The following is an 18,531-nucleotide window of genomic DNA, read 5'->3' as shown; positions in this document are numbered from 1 at the left end:
TTGCAATTCGCAAACCTCACCACTAGATGCCGCTAAAAATTACACACTACACCTTTAATATATAATAAAATAATAATAAAAAACATGATAGCAAAATGCTAATTAATGCTAACAACATGTTAAAACATGCTAGCAACGTGCTAATTCATGCTAGCAATGTGTTAAAATATGCTAACAACAAATGTTATATTAACAACATGCTAAAACGTTAGGATTGTGTTAAAATATGCTAGCAACATAGTGTTTTTAGTAAGACATGCTAGTAACATGTTAAAAATGCTTGCAACATGCTAATTCATGCTAGCAATGTATTAAAACATGCTACAAACATGTTAGAAAAATGTAACATAATGACACATAAGACATGTTAACAACATGATCAATCATGTTAGGAAGCTTATAAAACTTTCAGACAAGGCTTTGAAGTTTTAAAATAGAAATGTTTAGTTACATTACAAATGCTTAAAGGAACCGTATGTAAGAAATGTATTTCAATTAATCATAGTCAAGTCAAGTCAAGTCATCTTCATTTATATAGCGCTTTTAACTATGTAGATTGTTTCAAAGCAGCTTTCCAGAGATAAGCGTATCATTTAAGGTAACAGAGATTGTTTTGGCTTTATAGCGGTTCTTTAATAAAGTTATTTTGCAGCTAAAGTTAGTTTTGATTGATTTGCTTCCGTCGCAACGATCATTTGTTATTAATTTAGGGGCCGCATAAAATGGCCCTGATATGTCACTAGACATTAAGAAATCATGTTCATTTCAAATACTTATATCACTGACAACAGTAGTCCGGCCAGGATCTTGTAATTTAAAAGTGAAGTTGCAGCCCTCAACTGATGTTGATGTTGTCATGTTGTGTTTTGGCCTGATGCGCCACCCTCCACCTATCTACTAATCACGAAGTCAGTAGTGTTTCGACATCCGGGTTGCCAGCTCTGCTCTAGTTACCACAGCTGCAGCTACAAACGTGTCGGATAAAAAAGTTACGAAACCTAAAAGACCTTGTTATGAATCCGAAATACGTCGTGACAAAGTCCAAAATAAAACAAGGTAACAAAAAAACGTACTGTGTAGGACTCGTCACTTGCCATTGGAAGCTCCTTGTAGCAGCCTACGTTCCTGCTGGATCCTGCAGCCTAACTGGCAACCTCGAGTCAGGGGGGAGGGGATACACCGCTCTACAGAAATTTGAAAGTGATTGCAGTACCAGTTTTGGCCACAATCTTACATACGGTTCCTTTAACTGTCATTTTGATCAATTAACTGTAATGTGTTCTTGCTGAATAAAAGTTTATTTCTTTTTAAAAAATCTTACTGAACTTTTGAACGGTAGTGTAACTCTTTAGAAAGAAAGATTCTGTAACACAGTGTAGAGGGGAGAGAAGTTGTTTGTCACTCTAAACAGCTTGTTTAGAACAACTTGTCAAAGACTTAGGCCAAATCAGTTTCAGAAGAGCACCAGATGCAGAGATAGAAGTGCTAGCAGCCGCCTTCTGTCTTCAGTTGGAGGTCAAATGAAATATTCACACTCATGAATGCGGAAAAGAACTAACTTAAAGGGGGGGTGAAATGCTATTTCATGCATACTGAGTTTTTTACACTGGTAAAGAGTTGGATTCCCATGCTAAACATGGACAAAGTTTCAAAAACTAAGTTGTACGTTTGAAGGAGTATTTTTGTTCCAAAAATACTCCTTCCGGTTTGTCACAAGTTTCGGAAAGTTTTTTCGTGTATGGCTCTGTCTTACGTAAGATAGAGCGGAATTTCCTTATATGGGTCCTAAGGGCATTTCTCCGGTAAGATCGCGGGCGCGCGCGCACTCGTAGACCAGAGCAAGAGAGTGAAAGCAGTTCGCCATCAAAGCGCCCTGCCCGGCTTTTGGGAAGTCAATGTCACCAAAGAAGTGTGTTTTTGGTTGCCAGGGCAAGACAACCCTGCACAGATTCCCAAAGAACCCAGCGTTAAGGAACCCGTGGATGGAGTTTGTTTTCCTGAGCATAAACGGAGTTTTGTAGACTGTTGTTCCCTGCATTTCGACGATGATTGTTTTATAAACAAAGCCCAGATCGACGGATTTGCAGATCGTCTAATGCTTAAGGATCGAGCAGTCACAATGATAAAGGTTTGCGGTCGTGCGTTGGAACCGGACGGTGAGTAAAACTGTTGAACAAATGTCTCTGTGTGTTGTCACTAGCTCGGCGCGTTAGCACAGCTTTAGCTTTGCCCACACGGCCCGCCCCCAGCCGCTCGTTTTTTTCCGGTAAGACTCGGTACAGCCTATCTTTTTTTCAAAAATATAATAAAACAAAAGACTTTGATATGAAGGATGCAATATTACTCTATAGGTACTCAAGATTAACAGGAGATTGAGTGAAAATGAGCATTTCACCCCCCCCCCCCCTTTAAGCTGGGGACATAAGAAACAGGAATCAGGCAATGACTTGTGCTTTCATCATAATCCAAGCCTTCAAAGCATACTACGCATATTTACTACAGTACATGACAGCGGGTCACTGCTGACCCTCTCTTACAGTCGTGCTTTGGGAAACCTGTGCACACATACGCCAGCTTGAAATTGTGTTATTACATCCTGATGACTTTCAACTCCCTTCCTCAGAAGCCAAACCATTTGCATGTGTATCCTGTGACTCAATAAGTGGGATAATGTGAAACAATGAGGGTCATGTCCCCTCCATGCATCCTGTTTCCTCTTCCTGTGATTTAGGGTAGAAGCTCATACATGTCCCACCTATTCACAGCAGTTGCAAACTAGTGGTTTTACCCACAAATCTCTCAGCTCCTCGTATTCTCATAGTGCTGACACCTCTTGTTAGCAAGAGGACATTATGGGAATCACCTGAAATCGCAAGTCAACCAGTGATATGATTCCAAAGCGGCAGGGTGTTGAATGTAGTCAGAATGTTTGCTGTGTTATTTCAGGTGACACTTTTTTTTCAATTCTTCCACCCTTGTTTCCATGTAGCAAAGCCAGCCCAAACAGTCCAGTGACAAGAGTCGAAGCAAGAAGAGTAAAGAACCCAAACCGCGGATTAAGAAGCTTAAGTATCACCAGTACATCCCGCCCGACCAGAAGCAGGAACCCAATGAAGCCCCGATGGACTGTGCATATGCCAGGCTTCTTCAACAACAGCAGCAGTTCCTGCAGCTCCAGATTATCAGCCAACAGCAACAGCATTACAATTACCAGGCCATTTTACCAGCACCACTCAAGTATGTGTCACATTTCAAGGAAATTTTCCAACATTTGAGGCCCTTTCTTATGACATTCACCTGTTAATCACAAGCACCATGTGTCACTTTGACCTCGACATGACGAGGATTTTATTGTTCAATAAATTACATAGTATGTAATATAATGCATGCAATATAGTATAATATGATGATTATTATCTGATTCATGTTACACTTGACCTGCATACTCTGTAGCTTGGCACTTATCTTCAGTGTCCAATACATTGGGAAACTGGCATGTGAAATGGCCTGCAGGGATGCATACACAAAAAACGAAATACTAGTTCCTCTTATGTCATGTCAGTTAATCATTGGTTATGGACCAGTGCAATTGCATATGATTCTGATATATCAGTTTCAGCTCTGACATTAAAAGGATTTATTATGAGCCTGACTGATTTGCAAAAAGAAATTCGCAGCTCGGAAAGGAATGTGAGCGTTGTGTGCTATGAGCGATAGCCTTTAAATAATGGTTTCGCCTATTAATCTTGTCTAACCGACCTGTCATCACCACAGCTGTAGAGATATGTTCCTCATATTATTTTCCAATTTGGCTTCTGTTGCCGCAATATATACCTCTGCTTCTATTGTGTAGAAGGGCTGCTTATTGTGAATGATGAGGGAACTGGAAGTTCCTATTGCATTTAAAATACCCCATACTCCTATACTCCTCTGCAGGCCAGTAGCTGAGAGTCAGAACAGCTGCCCCAACATCACCCTGAGCACCAGCCCAAGCCTTCCCTCTCCCATCATGGTGTCTCTGCCGAGTATGGCTTCTTCACGTCCCAACAACACCTTGACCAGTCGTAAAACCGGGTCCCTGCCTGCCAACCTAGATGAGATGAAGGTGGGTAATATGCCCATTAATTTTTCCACGTCAAATAGATAAGTGTGCAGAAGTACAGTTGTTCTTATGTCTTCTAGGTGGCTGAGCTTAAGATGGAGTTGAAATTGCGTGGACTTCCTGTGTCCGGCACTAAGACAGACCTCTTAGAAAGGCTTAAGTCCCACCAGGAGAGCTCTCAGTCTACTATAGCCATAGATTCAAACATCTCCAAAACTGCTTTGCATCCCGAAAGCATGAGCACAACTCCACCTGTGTCTCCTGAGAGGTCCGAGGCCTCCAACACCAGTATGGAGGACAGCAGAGACAGTTTCACCAAACCTCTGTGCACTTTGTCTCCAGCCCACCCGCCGACAGGCACCTCACCCCTCAAACCCACACCTCAAGACATGACCATGGAAATCAAGGTGTCTGAAAAAGACCAGCGCCTCCACGAGAAGGAGCGTCAGATTGAGGAGCTGATGCGTAAGCTGGAGCAGGAGCAGCGGCTGGTGGAGGAGCTGAAGATGCAGCTGGAGGTGGAGAAAAGGAGTCAGCAGGGTGGAGGGCAGCAGCCTGAACCCAATACATCAGTCCAGGTCAAAGAGGAGAACAGCGCCGCCCCTAGCTGTAACTCCAAGCGGAGTCCCCTGCCAAAAACTACAGGTGTGAAACAGGAAGAGCCTCATGCCCAGATGCACCACACCCCAGTCCAGCAGTTCTACATCAACACCCAGCAAGTCCCTCAAGTGCTGCATCAGCAGACACTGATCAACACTCAGCCTGCCACACAAATCCTGTTGCCCATCAGCCTGCCCAGCAAATCCATCAGCACACAGGTCTCTTAACATTCATGATATGCTGGTTCAATTTACAGTTAAGAAAATGGCATATTTATTTAGAGTTTTTTTTCTTTACTTTGCAGGCACAGACAGTTCTCCAAACAACAATGCCAAGTTTGCCTCAAACCATCATACAAACGCCACTTCTGCAAACACAGACGTCCAATAATACGCATTCAAATCAGACACCATCTCCACCTCAGGTGAGCAAATTGCTTCTGTGTGATTTTCATCTAGTGAATGGCAATGCGTTATCAAGCACTAAAAACGCCTTAGCAGTCATATAGCTATGTCCTGGCAATGGTAAATGCCTAAAGGCTGTGATATACCAGCTGACGGTTGTCCATCAACCAATATTGGGCCATTGTTGAGGGTTCGGACCCCCGTCAGCAACTTTTTGGACAATTGACTCTTCGCAAAGACTGACCCCGTCTGACAAGCTATGGCGCTCTCATGCCACACATGAATTCTCACGCAGTGAAAAATACATTGCGGAGGAAAAGACACTGACAGTGTGTCGACAGACAAGACAGAGGAGGTTACTTTTGGTATGAAACAAAGTCTCAGCTTTCAAATTTTGTAATTTTTTTAAGAAATTCAAACAATAAATGCTGTTTTGTGGCTCTTTAACAGAATGAGTGCCTCAGATTAAGCAGCACGTGAACTGATCATTTCTTCCTACGAGTTACAGCACAAAATAAACCTGAATGAACATCAGAAGTTATGTTGTTTCAACCTGAGAAAGACGCCAATACACACCATTTTCAAGTTCAAGTCCACCGATATTAATCTACTTACACTCCTGTCTGGTTTGTTTGTCGGACAAAATGGCGGATTCTGCATTATGATTGGTCAGATCGTCTATTAGTCAAACTCCCGGCAAAGGGTGAATTGAGCATGTTGAATCTGTGGCACAGCCCATTGGTAAGAGAGATCACTCTGATTGGCTGTTCAGCTTAGAGAACCAGTGCTTGACAAAAAAACAGAAGTTAAGAAAACAAGAAAACTACAAAGTAAAGAGGCTTGGAACTCCCTGGAAACTAAACAAAACACATTAAGCAATGCCCTGGCCATAGAAAAAATCATATCAGTCAACCACTAATTCTTATATGCGCTGTTTTAGAGGTACAAGGATATGCATAATTCTAATTTATAAAGACACCGCAAATCACAAACAATAACGTTTTACATTGAAGTAAAATAATAACAATAATTCAACAATTAGAAATTGTGTTGTTATGCATGTATACTTTAGGGTGCTTGTAGATCTTAACCTTTTCTTTTGCTCTGAGTGTTCCGACACTTCATAAATCCAGTTCAGCTCACTATTGTGATGACAAGGCCCAGACGCATTTCTCTCTGATTTGGCACGTAGCTTGAAATGGAAAGCCTTTCTGAGGCCTGCTATGTGTTTTGCACTTATCTCTGATGTTGCCCTGGCAATAGCAGTTCAGTTCAGGTGATGCATTACCCTCTCAACAACATCAAACGCAGACCTGGTTATTTAAGTGACAGAAATAGAAAGTACAGAGAAAATCAGAAAGAGCACTTATCAAGAAGACAGGGAGTTGGTTCAAGAACAAGAGGAGCACTGATATACATTTTTTTTACTCGCACCGTGCAGTGGGCCTAATTCTGCCTCCTGATGTATGTGTTTGCAGGCTTTACCCCTGTGTGGAAGCTCGCCTTCTGGGTTTGAGTACAGGCAGAACCAGAACCAGCCCATGGCAGATCTGCCCCAGTGCTTCCTCAACAACTCACCTAGAGTCTCGCCCAGACACACAACCCCAAATGGACCCATTAACAAAGTAAGACAAACTGATCTCTCTACTCACAGAAGTCTGTTCTCTATGGCCATGTGTCCACCAAAGCATTTTTTGTCAGCTGAAAGTTCCATGTGCTTTTCTGAAAACACCCAGCGCTTCAGAACGCTTTGAAGGTGCAGCATTTAACTCCTTATGTGGTAGACTCTTGGAGGAACTGTAAAAAAAAAATCATATTAATATTGTGATAGCCTGTGGATGACCAGTAATCTGGTACAGACATGAATACTCAGAGATCAGCAATATTAACTTATCCTCTACTGACGGTTGGTCAGTGTAGTATTTGTTCCACCCAAGACCGGAGGAAGACAATCCAGCGCTCTTGGCAAAATTGGAATATGCTGCCCCCTACGTTAATTTTTTTTTTAAAAATGCCCAATTTATCACATATTGACCCCTATTGTTGACTTAAAACAGGTTTAATCCAATTTGCGACAGATTTGGTGCTTAATTTAAATTTTTGCCAATCCATTCAAACGATCTTCCATACTCCTATTGCAAACAATTGAAAAAAAATACTCTGGCCTCAGGAAAAAAAAGCTTTGGTGGACACACAGCTTAATATTCAGCATGCATAAGTACATGAACATAAATTCTCCTAGTTAGCACAAGCTGCGTTTCATGGGTTGATGCGCTTCAAAAATGGTTTAGGTCTCGTAATGCAACACATAGCTTTCTCAGTGTTGCCACAAGGGGTGCTATATTGGCTATTAAACTGTCTATTTCAGGGGTCGGCAACCTACGGCACGCAATTTAAATAAAGTCCCTCAAACTTGCATACGGACGTACATTTTGAGGTAATAATTCCTCATAGTCACACAGCCTGTTTTATAAAGTTAGGAGCTATAAATACTATTAAAGTGTGAGATTTTAACCTGCGGTAGAGTGCATATCCGACAAGCCATTAGTGCGACCGGACGTGCATGCTTCTGGGATTATCTCTCCGCATGCCATAAGTTGCCGACCCCTGGTCTACATAGTGGGAGAGTAAACTGTCGTCTTCTCAGCTTGCTAGTTAAATATCATTTCTGCATAATATCTGGTTTAACGAAACCAGAGCGCATGTCAAGTATGCACAACAAATATACATGCTTGCAACATGTCAACAACCTCTCAATACACCTTTATGATTGTATAGCAACCACCCAGAACACATTATAAACTGCATAGAAACATGCTAACTAGCGTGTACTCTTTGTTGTCTAGTGCTCCATTATACCTTATATATTACAGTTTGCCCTGCCCACAACCCATATTACACAGTTTGAAAGTTATATTGTTTTGTTCAGCCTCCATCGCCTTGTCAGCTCAACTATATCCTTCAGCCATCGACATTCCCAAATCACCACAGCCCAAAGAGCAAAGACCCACCCCGTTACGAGGAGGCCGTCAAACAGACCAGAGGCCTACAGGCCACAATGCAGGTAATTTAAAGTTATACTTCAGAATATCCTCCAAAATATACTTCAGCTTTGATGCAAATGCTTAGAATTTCAAATTTGATAGCATGCACAAACCGAAGGACATGCACACATGCATGAAGTAGACACAGTAGGAAGTTTCAGTGTCTGCACTATTTTCTCTCCAGAGGTTATGACAGACAAAAATGTCTCAGGACTCATTTAAACTAGAGTTGTGTCTATCGTTGTTGCCATCTACTGTAGTTTGTTGTTTTTGTTTCGTCTCTTCCATTTCTTTTTCAACCGTGAAACAACAGGCCAGGCCAATGGCCAGTTGCATACTTTGAAATGTATATTGAACACTTTACCATTGTCTTAATACCTCATATTCTTCCATAAAGGTTCCCACTGCTACCAGTCAGCACATGGACGATTTGTTTGACGTTTTGATTGAGAGTGGAGGTGAGAACTGTGTAAAGAAAGAACCACAGAACAGGTCTTTGATTTTAGCTCCAATAGATTTGTACAACTAAACCATTTTCTGTGCTTTCCCTCCCAGAAATATCCCCTCTGGCCAGGCAGGATCCTTCTCTGGATAAACTTATGCCAGTGACGGTAAACATCACCACCCTGCCCATTAACACTGTGCTGTCACGCCCTCCCCCGCGAATACACGTTGCCCGCACGCCCAATCAGACCCAAGCACCTCCACCCAGCCTGCTGACCCTGGCCTCCGATAACCAGTTGGAGGTCCTGCTGGAGGACGCTGGGCCGCAGTCCCAGAGACTGATGGAGGAGCTCAAAAACCAGCTGCTGGAGCGGTCCCACTCCCCAATGGACACTTCAGATCTGACCTTCACCGACACACCGCCATCCACCCTCCATCTACAAGACACCGGCCTTGATAACATGGAGTGGTTGGACCTTACGATCCCAGGTCCTGCTGGAATCTCCTCTCCGACTGTCTTTTCATCTGATTTCTTGGACTCGACTGATCTACAGTTGCACTGGGACTGAGCTCACAAAGGCAGCAAGATTGGAGACTTTTTAAAAAAGATCTGTTGACCCTTAGTGACCACTAATAGGCGTTCAGTGCGCAGTCGGACTCTTGTAAATCTCGGCATCCGTGGATCTGGAGTGACCATCATTAATTATCAGCTTTTCTCATTTGTGCCTATAAGTGCAGGTTTGTTTGCTTTTGTTTGCCGTCACCAACACCTTTCAAGGCAGAAAAAGAATGTAGAGACACTGTTTTTCACCTATATATTTAGGCAGTGACCTTCTGCTTTTCATATTTTGAAGCAGTCTTTGAAACTGCTGGCCTGTATTATATAGAATACTGTTTTTTAGATTGTGATTTATTATGATGTCTTTGAATTGACAGAATATATATTAGATTCATATCACACATTTTGCAGCAAGTAAGAATTATACGTACAATGTGCCTTTGCTATTTACGTTATCCAGAAACTCTCTAGTTTTAGAATTGAAAGGTATAGTTCATCCAAATTTATTATTCTCACCCTCATGTCATTCTAAACTTTTATCTTTTTCTCTGTGGAGCACAAAAGATGTTTTGAAGCCGTTTCAGCTGTTCGGTCTATAAAAAATCAGTGAATTGAAACATTTGGGACGTAAAGGTAGCATGCAATTAATCCATACAACTTTATTAGATTCCGATGTGGCAGGATCACTTTTTATTTTATCAACGTTTAATTTACAAAGATTGTGAGGAACACTTCCAAATATATATGCATAGCTGGCTTGCCTATGTTCCTCAACAGTTTATAGATCTTATTGTGAACGATTCATCCATGTGTATTTTTTATTTTTTGTTTTGTTTTTTACCTCGTAATTTTTGATGAAAATCCCCTACATTTTGATCTGTACATCATAAAAAGTGATCGATATGGATCCATTTCACATCACCTTTATGTTCTTTTTGGAGCTTGAAAGTTTCAAACGAAATCCCAATGTCATTTAAAAATATTTTAAAATGCAGCTGAAACATTCTTCAAAATATCTTCTTTTGTGTTCTGCTGAAGAAAGAAGCCATGTGAGGTGAGTAAATGATGACAGGATTGAAATTTTGGGGTGAACTATCACTTTTAACACAGATTTTGCAAATATTTTTGATGGAAGCATTGTGCCATGGTAATTGTTCCAAATGTGACATCACCTTAAAGGAACCTGTTTAGTGTCTCATTTATCTTCACTATCAATTTCCATGGTCAATGAGCTGTTAGCCGTTGCATTAGGGTACTCGGAATTGTGGCAGCTAACTAATAACATTTAATGTATGAAAATTTCAAATTTATTTAGTGCGTGGACTGGGTAAGGTCAGAGAAAGTTTGTTTACCAAACCCATCATGGGGCCAAAGAGAGGGAGGGAGATTAGGGGCCATTATCATCTCTAACAAAAGAGTAGAGACACGATTTAGCTTTTACAGACCAGCTGAATTGGCACTGCTGCATGACTTGACCAAGGAAACAACACTAAACTGGACCAGTGAAATTTCCATATTCATATGAGGCGATCAGAATGACATCGGAGAGCAGCTGCATTTTGATTGGTCAGACTCTTTGCTGCAGTAGAGTAGATATTTGCTTTGGATGCAGATGAACTGCTGAGGCCTAAATTCACTATATTTCACAGAATTCAAGCTTCTTTCTACATAACCACTGAAGTACAGGTAGTTGGCAGGTGGTATGCCTTTGTGAATGTACCTAAACCTCATCTTCTCTAGTTATTTGTAAGATTGAATTAGATTTCAGTCCAAATGTCTTTTAGATTTTAGAAAGATTTTTTAGATTTTCTATAAAATGTGACAATGTAGCGACATCTGCTGGAATGTTTCGAAAAAAATATTTTTTTTATCACCACTTCCTTTCGATGTATCACTCTAAGAAATGTTTCTTTGCAGTGTTTGACAGATATAATAACAGATTTCCCCCTAGACACTTTGTGAAAAAATGCCAAATAATGCATTTACTTGACCTTGTACTGATCATGAACTCAGACAATCATTTCTATATCCAAACACGTCAAAATGAAAGAATGTATTTCTATATTTAGAAATGTAATTACCATAGTTCTGTCTCTGTCAGAGACCCAAAGCTTTTAATTTTGTAAACATACCATTTTACTGCATTTATGCAGTTCTCACATATATACTTTTTTTCACACATTTTATGCCTCTATAAATATTTGTATATGTTGAAAATGAAAAAAAGACAAGTGGTGGAGCAAAACCCTATCATAAGACCTCAGAGGAGCCTTGTATACCTTTTTTTTCAACATGTCCATCAGAGTAATTTCTATTTGTTATTAAGAGGTAAATAAGAGAAATATTTGAAAACATATTGACCCTTTGAAGTGCGATGTAGATCATATGCCTCATATTTTGCACAGTGTATATATTTTTACAATATACATTTTTATACAAATGTATTTGTGCAACTGTAAATATTTTTGGAGGTTATCTTTGTACATATCTTTATTGTATATACAGCCTTTTATCATTAAAATGTTTCTGTATTTGAAACCACTGAAATGACTTGTTTGGCCCTCCAAAACACAGAACCATGTTCCAGCAATGCATAACCTCAGTTATGATCCAAAGAAAGCTACACAATAAATAAACTTAACATTTGACACTGTACCAGAGATAGTATTTTTCTCAAATGAAAGATCATAACTTATAGTCTACAAAACAAGATTGTTTTTATCAGTTGAAGAACTCCTACTCCATTACATCCAAAAGCAATCAGGAATTTTGTCATAGTATTGCTTCTTGATTCCATTTTTTATATTCCTGATAGTGTAATAACCCAAAATACAAACTTAACATTGAAGTTCAAACCAGAAGACTGGAAGGTCACCCTGAAGATTCAGACATATTCTGTTTTCCTTTCGGATTGGATAGTTCTAGTTGTATTTTAAGGTTAGCCGAAAGCTTGGCTTGGTCCCTGCAGAGAGGAAACAATATCGGATATCGCAATTGCATCCTTCAGTAAAGGCACGCAGGTAATTCCATGGGGATTGTCCCTTTAAAAAGTTCAGGATGACATCTCCGAAACAATTCCAACCGCCTTAGTTGTGTGCGATAATCAAAAATAAGAGTCTTCAGTACAGATGCTGGCGATTCAGTCCAATTGACATTAATTCATTTCCATTCCTCAGAACTTTTTGCACGTGTTTATATTACTGCGACATTTTGGACATTTGTGAATGACGTCTTTGCAGGAATCCACGAAGAACGGGATTAGACAGCAGCCAGCTACACAACTACACAAGAAACAGTCATAAACACAAATATGTCATGACAGAAAGACGTTATGGTAATCACATACAAGACGTGAATGATAATAAGTCAAGCAAATAAGGTAAATAGTTAAACTCACCAAAAAATCATGGAAATGAAACACACAAGATAGGTCACACTGCCAGCTTTGGTCATGACCTCTGTGGTTATATATTGGCGACAGAACGGACACTGTGTCTTAGAGGAGTGTCGAGGAAGTTGCTTAACATCCAGAATAACCTGCGGAGCTAAGAAAACAAACAACCCGCTTTCAGGAAGCTCTGGTCCTCTTGTACTTTGTATTGGCGTAGTTGAAATGGTAATTGTAAAAATGATTTGTGCTTTATTACACTACACTTATTATAAAGTGTTACCTATTTTTCCTTGTTAGTTCATGTTAACTATTGTAGTTAACTAATGCTAACAGATGGAACCTTGTAAGTGTTACCGAAAAAACAAATGCGTACTAACCTGGAAACGGAGGTGGATTGTCTATAAATATGACACTAGATGACCTAGTGGTGTCTGCAAAATAAAAACATACAAACATATGACAACCACACTTTTAAATAGGCCTACGACTACAGCGGTCAATTTCCAAATGTTTGAATATATTTGGCAAAAATCTTTTTAAAGACAGCAAACCTTATGAGGAGTCATTTTACCTATTAAATGAGAGCCCTCCTCTTGCACTTTCTCAAGTTGAATCTTCTTGTCAGAGAGAGCTTTAAGATCCTCGTCAATTTGTTGAAGTTCTCCAGTTTCTTTGGAATACTCTGTTGGTCACAAAGATCAAGTGTGAGTAGCAAAACATCAGTGTATTCGTGTTAAAATCTCTATATTTACATCAATTTCTTCATTTAAAAAATAATCTCCAAATGTCTTTCATGGTTTCTTTGGCTTCATTTGTAAGTCGGTTAATAAATCAACAAATAGTTCCATCGACTCGTACTAACGTTGCTCATTTTGCCCGTTGTTTCGCTTGAATTGGATGAGCATGGCCAGGACATTGCGTCTGTCCATGAGCTGTTGTCTGTGTAAGGACAGCTTGTTCAGCTCCTCAAAGACACTCGACAAACGGTCATCAGATTGTTGAGGCATGTTGAGGGTTGAGACGACAGCTCACTTAAACCTCCGAGAGCCTCAAAACTTCATACAGTGTCCATTCTGAAAGAGATGCATTACGGCGTCACAACTAGTGTCAAGTCAAGAATACCATTTCAAAGTTTGTTTTCCTGATATGAAAAATACTACTTAACCCAAGCAAAATTACAAAGTGAATAAACAGTAAATATTTGTTTTAAGTAAAAGTGGTTAAAAATGACAAATAGTTACCCATGTGTGCTGTTGCGTCTCATCAGTCGCTCTTCACATTCATTGCAGTATAAAGGAAATAAGAGGCTGGTCATCATATTACTGTAGTGTAACAGTACGAGGAACATATTCGCAATATTTAAAGTGTGTGGTTTACCTGCATTTTACTAAATTCATGGCGTGTCACGACAAGGGTCTTAAACAGTAACTGTCTATATAGTTTATATATAGTAATATATAGTTTTACAGCAGGTTATGGTGGGACTATATTAAAATAACAACAAGGGGAATAAAACTGCACTCTTAAAAACAACTTGTATTTTAATCATGTTCAGATTGTAGTATTTTGATCAATATAAAAGCCACATAAAATCCCACAAATATGATTTTAAAGACCTTCATAAGACATGCAGTTACAGTGAGTTTTGTGGATGTACAATATGTACATTAATAATAGTGTCTTCATCAAGTAGGCCTAGCCAACATTTGCATCCCTGCCTAACATACATGAATTTGCATGACAGATTGGGTTTCTGTTTTTGTTTTGTAGTTGCTGTCGGTTTGTATAGTGAAATAAAAAAGGTGAATTTTTGAAGGACATTGTCCAGAGTTCATGGTGACCACAGCTGCCAAGTTCCAAAAAGGACAAAAAAGCACCATAAAACTAGTCCATATGGCTTGTACACTAATCCAAATCTCCTGAAATCATACGAAATTTAGGTTGTTATTCAACTGATCTTGAAATATTTTTTAAGTTAGACAACAGTGTGGTCACTTAAATGTTGTTGTGTGGAAAAGAGAGGTTAAAAAGCATTTTGGGGCAAAAAAAATAACGGAAAATAACAACATAAAGTGTTTGGAACGTCATGAGGATGAGTTTTCCTTTTCGGATGAACTATTCCTTTAAATGTCTCGACTATTTACAAATTAGAGTGATAAATAAAAACTGGAGATTATCCCTGTTCATCTTTTCTTTAGTTTCTTCAAAAACGTCACTTCGTCTCTGTTCCTGATCCCGTAGCTGAGAATAAAGGAAAGCACAGTCATATTTAAAATCACATTAAAAATCATTAACGTAATTCAAAGCAAAGTGCAGTTTTCACACATTTCTACAAAAGCAGCAGATTGTTTGGACTCACTCCTTCAGCTTTCTCTCGTCATCTTCTAATTTTTCTCCGTTGAAGACCAGAAGAAATGTCCTCCACACGTATTTCCTTGACAGGGTAAATAGATTAGGAAAAAAAACATTTGACGAAATGAAACCTATCATATAGCCTACCTGGCACATTTTTCGTGTCTTACCAGCTGATGTGCTTGACACCTCCCTCTCGCTGTTGTTTTAGCTCCATATATCTGCGAATGGCTTTCTTGAGATCCAGAACCGTGGCAGACTGCACGACCACGATAGCTGTGAAGAGATTTGCTCCAGTTAGAATCAATAAATCTGTAACAATTCAGAGCGACTCCAAGAAAACTCACGCATGACTTCTCCATCAGGCTTACAAACACGAACAGTCATGGCCTGACCGTATTCCAGAGCCACCTGAGAGTTCACCTCCTCCAATGTGACCTGAACAGGTGGAACAAACGATTTCAGAGAGCAGAAAAGATTATAAAGAAATGTTCTGCAGAAAGTCATTAATAACAGTTGATTTTAAAACTTATTTGATGGTACACCTGAATTGGCAGGTCACACAGTAAAGGGTCCTGCACTATCAGAGCCAAGCCTTCCTCGAAGATGTCAAGAAATTCAGAATGTGGCAATGCCTCCTCATCCTCCTCCTCCTCTTCTTCTTCTTCTTCTTTAATTTCATCTACAACGATTTTCTCGGCAAAGTCAGCCACGTCGACATTCTTGAGGGTTTCTTCCTTTAATTCATCCATTTTCAACTAATAATAAGCGAAAACTTCCTGATTTAAGAGTAAATACAGAAATACAAGACATATAAAAGTTAACAATGAATATAAATGGAATTTAGAAATAATAAATTAGGCATTTTGCCGAAATTCTTTCTGTTGAAACTGTAACATCAACATGCTGCGTTTCAGCTTTCACTCTCGGAAGATTTATATGATGCACCAAACTTTAGTTCCGCGTACGTTTTTAAATTATATGTCCGGGATTAGCTATATAATTATTAAATATATATATAGTTTAATTCAACAATTCTATATATTGCCAGGTATATATCAAATTATTATTATGTATATACTCTATAATCAATGTTTCATTGTGTTTATATTACGTTTCATGTCGAGCCCAGAATAGAGAGGCACGTTTGTCATCATGTGCTTCCTGTAGCAACTGCAGCTGAGAATGTGTGTAAACACCAACTTTAATTGGATCAGAAAAGCAATACCAGTATTTAGTAAACAATATTATATATAACCGTTGAAAATGCTTATGTTTTGTCCAACTTGTGGGAATGTTTTAATCGTGGAGGAAGGACAAAGATGCTTCAGATTCGCGTGTAATACATGTCCATATGTGCACAATGTCACGAGGAAGGTAATGTGAAGTTACCACCACAACACATAAACGAACACGTGATAATGGACCACATAAGTTGAACGTTCGATTCGAATGAAGTGAAAAGATGAGTGATGTCAAAGTTTGAGTCAAACAAATCTGATGATGCGAAGCGCCGTCGATTAAATTACACATGGAATAGTGATTGTTCGATTGTAAACGTGATTTGAACAATGCGAACACTTGATAAGATTACAACATTAATTATAACACTAAATTTGCATTAAACAATGTGAACGTTCCATTCAGATAACATGAACAATGTGTAACGTTAAGCTTTTCTTTTAGAACATGAAAAGAGTTTGAGTCGAATATTCATTTTCTTGTTCATTCATATCCGTGTCTGCATCCGAATATGCTTACTACTTCCCTACTGTATATTAGGCGAATAAGTGTACACGAAACTGTAGGTCATATGGCAATGACCACATGACGGATGTAGTATTTCTGGATTACATTCATACTATATAAAACACTTTTTGTTTTTAACTGTCATAAGGTAACTTATGCGAAAGAAGAATCTAAATAGTGAGTATGCAGTTTTGGTAGCAGCCACTCTCTCTCCGTCCACCAAGGGTTTTTGGTCTGAGAAAGGTTGATAAAAGACCTTCTAAAAATCAACCATGGCGTGTAACACCTCAACTCACTATCCATTTTGGTGGGTTATTTTTATTAATAAATAATATCCTCCAACCCGAATGCTCCAGCATTAGCGAAACAAAGCCTAAAGAGGATTGCACACTTTCAAATTTGGGTTTAAAATTGTAAAGAAAAAAAAAGTTACTGAATTTTGTTTTATTTCCATTCTATTTTTTATAGTATCCGCAAACAAGGATATAATGTGTCGTAAAACTAAAAGCTTTCAATTCAATAATTCAGATTAAGATCTGAATGGCTGTTAACTTAAAAATGTAGTGTTTAGCCAAAAACTGACTGCTCTGTGTGTGTGAGCGAAAAAGTTAATTTCAAACCTTGACTAGAACATCTCTCAAAAATGTTGTCAATGTAGTTTTTGAGACTCTGCCAGCATAAAACGTTCTGATATGATGTATATCTGATGTGTGTTGAAATAATTGGTTGGTTATTGTGACAGGTAAATAACAGAATGTACCCCAAACTGAAGGAGGTTGATGATGTTCTCGGAGGCGCTGCTGCTTGGGAAAATGTGGATTCCACTCCAGGTAAAACAGTGTATCCTAATGTGATAAAAAACAATACTTCTATGTGTTTTTAATCACACATTCAAGTGGCTTTAAATAAGTGTATTTGATTTATTTTGAGTATAACATTTTTTTTTTTTTTTTTTTTTTGAAGAACCTTGTCCAAAATGTGAGCACCCAAGGGCTTACTTTATGCAGATTCAAACTAGGTCTGCGGATGAACCAATGACAACTTTCTACAAGTGTTGCAATATACAATGTGGGCATCGTTGGAGAGACTAAATCAGTCTTGGACTTTGTTTGAGACTCAAAATGTATGACTAAATATTATGTGTTCATAATAAAATATTCTGTTTTGATTATATATTTATTTTTTTGGAGCCAAAACTGTCTCATCATTTCCATAAATGGATTAATAAACGTTATTTTCACTAACTCACAGAATGTGCATGTGTCATTCGGTTATGTGCAATAACCACATCATTTACATCTGGGTTGTTCTGGCCTGATGACCATTCTTGTGTGTGTGTGTGTGTGTGTGTGTGTGTGTGTGTGTGTGTGTGTGTGTGTGTGTGTGTGTGTGTGTGTGCGTGCGCGCAAGTAATACAATTACATCTCATATATGTTATAGTCTTTTTATTTGTTCAAATAATCATTAAGTCCACAAGTTTTATTTTACATACACATTTGAGACTTCAGTTGAACTATTCTCAAGGCATCTATCTACAACTGCATTCCTGTAACACAAGCTTGACATCTACTGTCTGCAACAGCATCAAGTCACTTCACAAAGCAAGTAGACCTACGTAGTCAAGAGCATATTAGATTAAAGGGAGCCAGCCTGGATTGTGCAAGTAAACCTCATGAACATGCATATTTACTGGAGATTATCTTTCAGTAATCAAACAGACATCATATATGTTTTGTGTATGTTTGATGGAGAGGTATATTGATGATTTTTTTTCGATTAAATAAAGCAGGGTGGGATGAGGCCTTTTTTCAGTCAGAAAATAGAACATTGGAATTTAAACTTAGAAAATAGAACTTAATGTGGCAAAAGTTCTTTTTGTAATGCTT

General features: G+C 38.9%; 3 protein-coding genes across 6 annotated transcripts in view; 2 read left to right on the top strand and 1 right to left on the bottom strand.

Moving 5' to 3' along the window:
• The window catches only part of mrtfbb (myocardin related transcription factor Bb), a 42,236-nt gene extending 30,548 nt beyond the window's left edge, over window positions 1-11,688 (top strand). For both annotated transcript variants that reach the window (XM_081377443.1, XM_081377444.1), the window contains 8 exons: window positions 2,990-3,237; window positions 3,937-4,105; window positions 4,183-4,920; window positions 5,007-5,126; window positions 6,585-6,731; window positions 8,036-8,170; window positions 8,548-8,608; window positions 8,706-11,688. In XM_081377443.1, coding sequence (XP_081233569.1) covers window positions 2,990-3,237; window positions 3,937-4,105; window positions 4,183-4,920; window positions 5,007-5,126; window positions 6,585-6,731; window positions 8,036-8,170; window positions 8,548-8,608; window positions 8,706-9,163 — 2,076 coding nt within the window. In that variant the 3' untranslated portion in view covers window positions 9,164-11,688. The remainder of the gene's footprint in view (window positions 1-2,989; window positions 3,238-3,936; window positions 4,106-4,182; window positions 4,921-5,006; window positions 5,127-6,584; window positions 6,732-8,035; window positions 8,171-8,547; window positions 8,609-8,705) is intronic.
• On the bottom strand, window positions 11,112-15,848 carry snrnp25 (small nuclear ribonucleoprotein 25). Of its 3 annotated transcripts, XM_081377465.1 has the most exons (10): window positions 15,442-15,848; window positions 15,244-15,334; window positions 15,067-15,172; window positions 14,904-14,978; window positions 13,786-14,785; window positions 13,407-13,617; window positions 13,116-13,226; window positions 12,922-12,975; window positions 12,551-12,698; window positions 11,112-12,434 (listed from the first exon to the last, which is right to left on the bottom strand). In XM_081377465.1, the coding sequence occupies exons 1-5, from the start codon at window positions 15,646-15,648 to the stop codon at window positions 14,728-14,730; spliced, it is 537 nt and encodes a 178-aa protein (XP_081233591.1). In that variant the 5' UTR covers window positions 15,649-15,848; the 3' UTR covers window positions 11,112-12,434; window positions 12,551-12,698; window positions 12,922-12,975; window positions 13,116-13,226; window positions 13,407-13,617; window positions 13,786-14,727. The 3 variants fall into 3 exon arrangements, with proteins under 3 accessions (XP_081233591.1, XP_081233589.1, XP_081233590.1); XM_081377464.1 differs by having other exon boundaries at window positions 11,199-12,434; window positions 13,407-14,785; XM_081377463.1 differs by lacking the exons at window positions 14,904-14,978; window positions 15,067-15,172; window positions 15,244-15,334; window positions 15,442-15,848 and having other exon boundaries at window positions 13,786-14,448.
• A 208-nt stretch (window positions 15,849-16,056) lies between these two features.
• On the top strand, window positions 16,057-17,890 carry polr3k (polymerase (RNA) III (DNA directed) polypeptide K). Its single transcript, XM_081377429.1, has 3 exons — window positions 16,057-16,273; window positions 17,388-17,475; window positions 17,609-17,890. The coding sequence occupies exons 1-3, from the start codon at window positions 16,163-16,165 to the stop codon at window positions 17,734-17,736; spliced, it is 327 nt and encodes a 108-aa protein (XP_081233555.1). The 5' UTR covers window positions 16,057-16,162; the 3' UTR covers window positions 17,737-17,890.
• Window positions 17,891-18,531: the final 641 nt, after the last annotated feature.

This window comes from Scardinius erythrophthalmus (genome assembly GCF_964197995.2).
Source record: "Scardinius erythrophthalmus genome assembly, chromosome: 1".
NCBI classification, from domain to species: domain Eukaryota; kingdom Metazoa; phylum Chordata; class Actinopteri; order Cypriniformes; family Leuciscidae; genus Scardinius; species Scardinius erythrophthalmus.
The sequence above is the reverse complement of the archived record's forward strand: the minus strand, read 5'-3'. Positions and strand labels throughout refer to the sequence as shown.

Coding starts and splice junctions, on each gene's coding strand:
- snrnp25 (XM_081377463.1), bottom strand. CDS start 13,551: ATGCCTCAACAATCTGATGACCGTTTGTCGAGTGTCTTTGAGGAGCTG. Junction 12,699..12,921: donor CAATCCACCTCCGTTTCCAG/GTTAGTACGCAT, acceptor TTGTTTTCTTAG/CTCCGCAGGTTATTCTGGAT. Junction 12,435..12,550: donor TTCATTTCCATGATTTTTTG/GTGAGTTTAACT, acceptor TTTCTTGTGTAG/TTGTGTAGCTGGCTGCTGTC.
- polr3k (XM_081377429.1), top strand. CDS start 16,163: ATGCTTATGTTTTGTCCAACTTGTGGGAATGTTTTAATCGTGGAGGAA. Junction 16,274..17,387: donor TGCACAATGTCACGAGGAAG/GTAATGTGAAGT, acceptor TTATTGTGACAG/GTAAATAACAGAATGTACCC. Junction 17,476..17,608: donor AAATGTGGATTCCACTCCAG/GTAAAACAGTGT, acceptor TTTTTTTTGAAG/AACCTTGTCCAAAATGTGAG.